Here is a 10,479-nt window from a genome sequence, read left to right on the forward strand (position 1 = left end):
TTAAATGATGAGATTGATCATTTTACATAGAAGACTCAAAAAAAAAAAGTACATCCTTTGGACTTTACGTCATCAAAAGGTCATCGACTTTGTGTTCACTGGCTTGTTAATATTTGAATTGGCAAACGCTCCGCTGTTTATACCCCTGACAGAGAGTTTGTATGGAGACAGAAATGTAAATCTGGGCTTAGTCTTGCTTCTGGTCAGAAAACAAAGTGTTTGCTACAAAGATCACTTGCAATACCCAATAATTTTATCACATTATCAAACTGATAGACATTTCTGTAGATTGTAAACACAGTTTACAAAACCTGCCAGCCGTTCTCTAGCCTCAGCTTCCCAGGGTTCAATTCTCCTGATAAACTTTATCACTGTTTGATCAGTGTCAAATCTTTAAGACAATTAATCATCTGATTTATTCCCTAAATCTGCGCAGCCACACTTTGAGGAGTTCACAGAGTTTCATTCAGTTGTGAGCTTCCAGGGCGTCCATCAGTGATCTTCAGTCTGTTGAGCAGATTCAGGACTCACACGAGTCCACTGTGCTTCCTTCTCTGTTGTTTTGGTTTGTCGTTTTTACAACGCACAAACACTTTGTCTTGCGACACTTCAACTTGTTGTCCATCATCTGTCATGGCACAAAAAAATGTCCTAGAAAACAGAAACACAGTGTTGACATGGTGCGGCTGAACAGACAGTGTGCTCTGTGAAGTGTAGCGCATACATGATGTTAAATGAGTCAATGTGTGAAACAATCCACTAGGTGGCATTAAAAGTCTGCACTCGTGTTGATGCAGAAGGTTTTTCTGCTGTCAAGAGCGGGACACTGCGAAATGTTGTTGTATCTGGAATCAGGTAGGTTTATTCCATATTGAATGCATTCATGTGTATTTTTAGTGATTAGTAGGGTTTCTAACTTACAAAAGTTATTGTCAGGGACGATGCACTGGAAGAATGGCACACTTTACTATAAAGTACATGATATGTGACAGCTAAATATATATATACTTTTACTAATAATACAAATGATCCTCTTATGTTAGTACAAATGTTTTTCTTTTGGCTCAACTGTTCATGTGCCCTCCTGTTTTGCAGTGCAGTACATTTACTCATCTACGGTACTCAAGTGCAGTTTTGAGGTACTTCTACTTAGGTTGACTGTTTCCATTTCATGTTGCTCTATGCTTTTGCTCCACTGCATTTATGTATAAAAGGTATTATCAGCTTCTAAAATATGATGTACACCATCTCTTCAAAGTGGTTATTAACTATCAAAGACATTTTGAATTATGGTTGTAATGTGGCTTATATTTGGTGTTTTCTAGCAATAAGTCACGTCTGATAATGTAAAAAGAGACTAGGAAAAAACTTTAGGACAAATACATCATTTGGGGAATGAAGCATGGCATGTTGTGCCTCTGCTCACACTGGTCTCACTTTGCTGTGTCTGATTAAACTACCAACAGTACATACATTAGCTAAAAATAAGCTCCACTTTTACCAGCTGCATCACTAATACGCTTTTTGCATCTTAACAATATACAGCAAAATCTGCATCAAGTGTACTTTTACTTTTTATACTTCAGTATTTTTTGTTGATAATACCTCTGTGGGAATAATGCAGTGAGCTTCGACTTAAATTGAACGATGAGCTGTACCTCTCCTGCGTCTCGCCTGCTTTGACGCTGATCTTGCCCACAGTCAGCAGTGGCTTTCTCTCCGGGCTGCCCCAGGGAATGATGGTCTGCACCCGCTTCCACACGTTCTTCCACAGAGCCGATCCCTCCCAGTGCAATTTGAACATCATCAGATCCCCTAAGTCTTTGTCCAGGGTGATCAGGAAGGTGAAGGATTTATTACCCAAAATTGTTTCAGGGCTGTTAGAATTTAAAAGGGAAGACACAAGAACAAAACAGGCAATGCTAGATTACTACATCCTGCAACAGGCATCATGTGATTATTTTATTACAAAGCAAAGAGCCTCTTGATGGTCTACAATGAAAGCAGGACAGCACATGAGATTTCCTCTCAGGGTCTTTGATACACACTCGTCAGGGATTAGTGCCTTGAGTAAATTATTTACTCTATCATCCCCATTTATAGTTCTCTTTCATGCAGCAGCTTCAGTTGTTTCCATGTGTGTCAGCTGCTCTCCTAACGTGCTTTCTTTCTTTATGGAGCTGAGAGCCCAGCTGCATATTGCATGTGTCAGAGTCAGTACACTGAGCATACAGTAGATGTGATATAATGCAAGCCTGATGGGAGATGGTACAGCACTCACATAGTGATGGGGATGTCACCACTCTCCTCCTTTGTTCCAGAGAAGGAGATGATGAGAGAGGCCTCCATCCTCTCCATCTGGTTGACAAACTGGATCCTGAACTGGTAATGATACACTGCAGAGGGGGAGCCAGAAATCAGAGAGGAAGAAGAAGAAGAAGAAGAAGAAGAAGAAGAAGAAGAAGAAGAAGGACACAAGAGTTTGTTTTCTGCACATCTTTGCATGTTGTCCATCTGATGTGTAGAGTTCAAATTCAGATTGATGATTGTTAATACTGAGAGCCAGAAAGCCACCATGTGAAATGTAATAATTCTAATTATATTTAAATACAGTTCCACCACTGCTGGTCCCACGTCAGCTGAGCTGGAGTTGGGTGACGAGTGATGTGCTTGCATTTTTTTAAAACTACCACTGGGGGCAGTAAAGTCAAAAGTTCAATAATCCTGCACAGCGGCTGCTAATCCAGAGAATGTCTGTTTTTAGTTACTTTATGACTTTTCCTCGCCTCTCTGTGGCAGCCATTCCTTTCTACTAAAGACGGTAATCTCATCACAAATATGTGGTTTAATTTTGAAAAATCTGAGCAATTTCTTTACACAACTGGAAACTATAATTTTTAGTAAACATTACTAAAATAGGAGAAAACAGAGCATTCATTCAGAACTATTTTTAATGACAGATTAATACAGATTTGGTGCTCCAGTTAGTCTTTATAGCAGCGGGGCAGAACAGGTGGGAGTGACTCAAACTAAACTTCAGCGCCCATGTTGGTAATAGTGGAACATGTCACCCAGCGTACTGATGTGGAGCTCTGTGGTGTGAAGGACTACAGAAAGATATGCTCGGCTATGGCCACACAGACAATATGTAATTTACTTGATTAAATTTGAAATGTGCCAGTGATTAAAAATGTCATTACCTCTTGGTCTATAAACTGAGAATATAATGACGTGAGGTATATGTGTTTTAAATCAGTTTAAACATTGAAATGATGAGGACGCCACATACGTTTGTAAGGCATTCGAGAGCGTGTTTTCAGGTAGAGCTTCTTGCTTTTGCCACTGCGGACCTTCTTGATATTGTAGCCCAGCGTGTTGCAGCGATTCTTCCGACAGTCCAGACAGACGCCTTTTTCAAAAGCACTTTTGTCATTGCACCTGTAGGCCATGCTCTGCTTGTCTTTATTCAGCAGGGAGTCAATGAATAGATGGACGGACCGCTCATGAGCACATTTCACCGTCTGCTCGAAACCTGTGGGAGGAAGTAGAAAAAATGGAAGATATTGATTTAATACAGTTAATTTCCACACAACATATTCTCCAGTGGATTGAGAGGCTGTGGAGTGGATAGTTTCATAGTTTCTGGCCATTATTTTGGAATTAATTTCATTATCACCAAAGCCTGACATCTATCAGACTGTCCCTCTGTCACATGTCCTAAAAGCATCTCATTATGTCTGATACTGGTCTGCCCTGAAGACCTTTCCTCTGAGTAGACTCTTGTAGCCTGGAGGCAGCTCAGCTCAGAGGGATGGACAGAGCGGAGAAAGGCACATGTTGTTAATTAACTCCTGAGGATGACAGATGCTTTAATGTGGCTCTTGCTGTCATATTATGCAGATGTGTTTCGGATTGAGAAGCACCAGAAGTCCCAGAGCCACTTGTGTTAGACTGGGGGGAATTCAACGGATCTGCCTGAACACAGAACAAGAAACTGTCAATAAGCAAAAGATGGATTGGAGGCCAAGATACTCCCTTTAAACCAGTGTTTTGAGGTGGCAAGACCAATTAAGAAAAAAAAAATGTTATGACAGAGTGGAGGAGGAGGCAAACCAATAAGCGGTTAAGCAGCTGAACACATTGCTGTAATTGGAGTTGTGCATTTGCTCCTCAGATGCAGGGTTGTAAATTGCAGATGGGGGTACCAGAAAGCTTGATGACATGTTTGTTCAGGCAGGGAAAAGAGTGACTCCTGAAGGAGAACTCCCTTCAATCTCGCAAAGAATCATCCAGACCTTAAAACACACAAAGTGAGCTTTGGATCCCAGACAAGAAGCTATAATGGCCTTCGGTCTTGATTTGTTTAGGACCATTTGTTTCAGAAAATCTGCAGAAATGTGAAAACAGGTTTAATCTTATCACACCATTCCACTCTTGTACTGTAGATTGATTGTTTCTAAGGTAAGAAGTAACAGTGGATGACAGCTGGGTCAATCATGACATCTACTGGCTACATTGCCTGGAAATGTTTGAGAATATATCATGGATCTCAGAGCTTGAATCCTGATGATTTCTGCACTAGCACACCTTTCTAATGCCACTGTTAGGTTAAAATTGTCTAGTTTTACACAAGACATATCAAAAATAACTGAACAGAAGCACATTCATGCTCCCCAGAGGATGAACTATTTTCTTACTACTGCAATAAAAAGGACGCTCTTTCTCTCCAACACTGGTATTGCAGGGTGTAATAAACATTATAGCTTCTCGTGGCCACTGGCAGTGCTTTAGATTTTATGGTCCACAGAGGACAATGCTATATAATAAGTACATGTATATATTTGTCATAAATTTCTCAGGTGTTGTGGTGTGTTTGTTATCGTACCAAGGAGCCCGTACTGGGCTATATGCTCGTAAATGTTTTGCAGGTCACATCCTGGTTGGAAGTCTCCTCCGTTGGGGTAAAAGTCATAATGTGCCACAGCTTGCTTGATGCCCACACTGAGGCCCATACGTTCATGGGTGAAGGTGTGGATTGCATCCACAAATTCAGCGTCATCAGGAGACAGTCTGTCTGTAGGAGACATGCCCTCAAACAGTGGCCCCGCTGGATCGAGACCTGGACAGAGACAAAATCTGATCAAGAACTGGTTTCTTACAGAAAAATTCCTTTTGCAAATTATAATTGTTTTAGCCAATGAGTTTAGAGAGCACAGGTTATTACCCCAACCCCATAGAAACACACACCAGTAATTCTTCCAATCTTCTCCGAACCTTCCAGATAGCTTCCAGCAAATCCAGAGATGTGAGCACCAAGGCTATAGCCAATCAAATGAACCTTTTTAACTGGGTACTGGTAGTGAACCTGTTGGGGTTTACGACAGGTACGTGATTTGATAAGGTTCGTGCATGGTGTATTACGCTATCTCTTCAGTATGCAATGCACTGATTTAACAGATTTTACCAGCCTTCAGTGGTTAACTTTCCCCTGACCTGCAGTGACCGCAGCAGGTGAGCTATGTCTTTTCCAACAGTGCGGGTGCTCTGTGCTGCTTTGGGGTAGTGCTGCTGAGCCAGGGACAGCCAGTCGGTAATCACCACGTTGACGTCTATTGTCTTCAGGGCTGTGGCTAACCTGAGCACCCAGCTCTCCATCATACCATCCACCTGAGGAAAGACAAGACTGATTGTTAGAAATGGATTTGAAATAAACAGAAACTGGATGCAGTGACATGAAAGAAAGTCCAAATATTGATGTGTGGCTTCTCAGATTTAAATGAGTCTCTGTAGGTGTTTAGAAAACAGGCCTTCTTTTGTTATTTCAGTGTATCTCAGAGTTTTGAACACGATTCATGTGTAACATTTACACCTGAAACAATGCCACTGGCAACTCCCCCATATTGGTCTGAGCTCCATGTTTTGTATCCAGTGGTTCAAGTCAGTGAAGTGGAAGAAAAGTTGACCTTACCGACCACCCGTGAGTGATGATGATGAGGGGATTACTGCTGTTGAAGCCACAGGAGGTGAGAGTGTGCAGCTGCAGAGGGTCCAGTGCACAGTTGTCTTCACCTTCTGAAAACAGCCTGAAGATTGAACTGCTAACATGCTGCTCTGCTGTGGTCAGGACTCCCCTCTGCTCTGTGCCTTTGAGGACAATAATTACGAATAATACATGGAAATTCACTTATTTGTCCGCTCAAGAGCAGGAGCAAGGTTTTTATTAATTCATTGACACAATTATCTGAGAGTAAAAAGGGAGAAATCAGATATTTGGAATAAAAGTTGACTAACGCCCTTTCAGAAGCACTTTGCTGTCTTTCCAGGTCATGCAGACCTTTTTGGCAGATGCACACAGATAACACTTCACAAGAAGTCCTATCGAGTTAATCTATGCCAGACTTTTCCCGTAATTTCTTATATAAACTCCTCCTCCCTTAACATGTTTAAAGCCACAGCCCAGAAACCTCAGAAATCTCACTCACAAACTTTATAGATCCTCCTCCAAAGAAAATCTATCATGATGTTTCCTTTATGGCTAGTCCTTGATTCATGTCCAGCATATTTATTATTCTAACACTTTAATGTTAATAATGTCAGAAACCCAGGCGCCTCAACCCTCAGTATATATGCGCTTGCCATCTGATGATGAGCTTTGGTTGCTGATATGAAGCCCATGATGAAAACATTTCTGCAGTGAAAGTAATGAAAATAATTATCCATCCATCATCCACCCCTCTGCTCATTAAACTCCACATTTTCCTTGGTGTGTCTCTTTACTGCTATGACTGTTTATCCATATGAACACAGAGAGCAATTAAAAACAGTCGGACTGATCAGTAACAGAGCACAAGAGTGTACTTTACAGATCTTTGACTCCAATTACTGATGTTATATTGGTGAAAATGTCTGGGTTGTTTTTATTGTGAGGATTTTTTTTAAAAAAAACAGCCAAAGAAGAAGAATTGATTGAGGGAAAACGTGGGAGCGTGACATTGACATATTTCACAGTTATTATGACCAAATTTTACAATTTGAGCAGATTTGAAGCAGAAAGTTAAATGTTTGCGAAATGTAAAATACAGATTTGATCACAGCTGTTTGGTTAGTGCATCTACTGTTTTCTGCTACAGCCTCCATAAAGTGGAACAAGTCACTCATCACGCAACTCAAAACATGAATGGAGTCATGATTCAGTACTTTTCAACACGTAATACAATAACAAGTGCCTTGTTTTGAAGGTTTTTAAAATTTGAGAATTATCGATGGAGTTTTGCTTGACCCCAAAAGTATTCTCTCAGGAGTATAAACAAAACAATCAAACAAGAACGAGATGTGAAGAAATCAGGAGATTCTGAGCAGCTCGATGGATTTTGGACAGAACATTTGATGGATTGTTTGATACATGATGTATTTTGAATTAATAGTCTTCAAATGAAAAAGAAAAAGATCGCTCAAAGGAAGCTTCATTTTTACAAATGCATGTTGTGCAGCTGAGCCACAACAGTTTATTAGATTTATTTCTTTTTAGTTTTTTTTAATCCTCAAGTTTCCAAAAGTGAAAATGTTGGTCTTAATGGTTTAAACAAAAACACTGATGTCTTCTTGTGAATACTTCACACAGCTTCGTATTGTTTAAGATAAAGAACATGTGACATTTTCTGAATATAATTATTCTCACTGTGAACTGTTAAGTTAAATAAACATCTGAGGAAATTTGGTTAAAGAGCTTGAAGGCCCAGTTTTTAGACTGCAGCTCGGTGCCCCCTGTTTGAAAACTGTCACAAGGAGCTTGATTTTGATTACGTAATTTGTTGCTTCTAGTACATGAACTGACAACATGACGCCAGCTGATTCAGAGGTGTACACTTACATTTAGGGAGTCTTCAATTTTTCACATTTGAACTATGATGATATCAGACAAACCAATTCTAAGACCACATTTAAATATAACCAAACTGTCAACCAGTCAATGGTATTCTGGATTATTTGATATTAAGACAGTTACAGCAACACAACAAATGTCTTTCATCACACATCTCTGGGATCATTTAAATGTGATATTTCACTCACCTGCAATGTTTCCTTTGATTTTCTTTGCCTCATTGAGGTGATATGTTAACAGCAAATAGCACAGGATTTTGACCACGGACATCATTATTCCTTTGAACCCACACGTCTCCTACAGGTGACGAGAACAGACTTAAAATCTTTAGTGGTGGGGGGGTGCAGGTAATGTTGAGTCTGGAGGTGAGATCCTTTTGTCTGTGGGTGTGGAAGCTCTCTTAAAGAAGCTTCATGACTGTCCCGAGGCTTGAAAGCAGAGGGAAACACATTGTGCCATACTGTACAGAAGGAGAGGGGATACTTATGGAAAAGGGGGATTTGGTCGTATCCTGATTGGCTGGGGGCCGGGCCGTGTAGATCGAACTTATTGTGAAAGAGCAGAGGTATGAACAGAGAGGTAATCAGGTACAATGTGACTGGGAGGCAGAAGTGACCTCAGATCTTTCATTCAGAGCCTCTGCATGTCCCACACGTCCTTTGTGTAGTTTTTACCAGTTTGAAGATGGACTTTAGTCTAGACTTTAGACAAAACATGAATGACTAAAGCTCCAAAAATAAGATTTTCCTTCATTGCTGCAATACATGTTTGAACAGTTGAAAAGCACTTCATGTACCCAGTGTACTCAGTCTGACAACACAGTGAAACAATCCAACATAATCAGTGATGTTCATGATAAAACCTGGATGTCAGCAGACTGTTTTAAGAGATTATTGATCAAATCAAACAGTCATCATTTCTGTTTAGTGTTACATCTACTATCAGCTTTTCCCTGGACTGCTTTCAAGTTCGAGTTTGTCTGAGGTAAACGGTGTGTGTACACAAATAAGGTTAATGGTCACAAAATGGTCATAGAGACACCCATATTGATGAAGTCTGGCACTGACGCTCCATATGTGCACTTTTCTTCATTTTTCAACTCTTGGATAACACTATTTTAGTAAAAATCTTCAATATTCTGCCTTTGTAAATGAATATACTGAAACGAAGTCATCTCAGTGCTGGGCTCAAACAGCTTAGACTAACATGAAACCATCATTTTTGAATTTTTACCCCACATGTCATACTAAACTTTATAAACCTATTATGTTTGTCTGCCTGTTAGCAGTAAGAAATGAACTAAAGCTACTTAAAATATTAGCTGCTGAATATTTGCTGACAATATTTAACTTCTGTGTACTGCTCGATAGGAGGAGAAACCTCAATTTGTTTTCTGGTTAAATGTTCAGTTAACACTTAGGTCGACATGCAGAACATCTTACACTGCTAAAGGCACCAATAGATAAATAATCCTGAGAAGAAATTCTGCCATTCCCTTCCACACTGTCAATATGCAATGGATCCAAGACGATGCAATATAATGTTTTGCATCATGTCCACATATCTCCATATATTCATAGTAAGTATACAATGGGCGCTTCTCCAATTTGTCCCAGCTGCAAAATAATTAGTGGACCTAGACTAAATTTTCTTTTAGAGTGCAAAAAAGTGCAACAATTCTGAAAATCAATGTGCAAAGAAATATGTAAGCAGGTGATAGGGCAACTGTTCTCCATCTGGTTTCATGGACTTATTATGCAAAGATTCTATATGTTAGTGAGCTGTCAATAAAAAGAATATTCAAAAAGCCAATAAATAAATGTCCCATTGACAGCAATACCAGATTATTAGACTTATAACTGATGCTGCTAAAGTTGGTATGTCCGAATCAATAATTTCTAAGACTGTCACTGGAAATTCAGATAACTGACTGTATGCGGTGTCATTATTTGACATGAAATCAAATTACAGTTAAATCAGGTTGTACCATTCATCTCGACACTTACATGCTCTTAAATCAGCGTCTATGACAACAGTAATACATGTGCTGTCATTGAATCACTGCATTTTTCATGCTGGATTTATTTATAGAATATATCAGTGAAGAACAACGCGCAGCGTCCTGAATCAGGTCAGTGTTCGCACACATATAAACTCGCACGGTGTCCGCTTCTGTTTGCTACATTAAGCATGAACAGAACAACATGTCAAACTGTAAACCTCCGTTCAGTCCGGCAGCAAAAGAGTTAAAGTCATAGTTTATCTAATGTGTGATGTCACATCTGCAGGTGAACAGTTTGGAAGAGCAAACACTGTGAACCTTTGCTTTTCCAAGTACTGTGTGTGTGTGTGTGTGTGTGTGTGTGTGTGTGTGTGTGTGTGTGTGTGTGTGTGTGTGTGTGTGTGTGTGTTTGCTTTCATGTCTAGGCATGCTGAACAAATACAAAAGTTTCTCCATTTCAGACAAAAAACATACAGCACAATGAACCACGTTGAGAACGAGTCAAGGAAAACGTCTCTTCAGACTGACGGCTAAAAAACTGAAGGAATACTTTCACACGAGCACAGCAGCTAGCCTGGGCCATTATTACGCAAAG

At 40.0% G+C, this 10,479-nt stretch overlaps 1 protein-coding gene across 1 annotated transcript; it reads right to left on the bottom strand.

The window, feature by feature from the left end:
- Positions 1-527: 527 nt before the first annotated feature.
- Positions 528-8,152, bottom strand: lipca (lipase, hepatic a). The gene is made up of 9 exons (XM_070959390.1): positions 8,071-8,152; positions 5,969-6,144; positions 5,494-5,667; positions 5,248-5,365; positions 4,886-5,119; positions 3,290-3,532; positions 2,282-2,396; positions 1,659-1,877; positions 528-651 (listed from the first exon to the last, which is right to left on the bottom strand). The coding sequence occupies exons 1-9, from the start codon at positions 8,150-8,152 to the stop codon at positions 528-530; spliced, it is 1,485 nt and encodes a 494-aa protein (XP_070815491.1).
- Between the last annotated feature and the right edge of the window lie 2,327 nt (positions 8,153-10,479).

This window comes from Chaetodon trifascialis, chromosome 1 (assembly GCF_039877785.1).
Source record: "Chaetodon trifascialis isolate fChaTrf1 chromosome 1, fChaTrf1.hap1, whole genome shotgun sequence".
Classification (NCBI taxonomy): Eukaryota; Metazoa; Chordata; class Actinopteri; order Chaetodontiformes; family Chaetodontidae; genus Chaetodon; species Chaetodon trifascialis.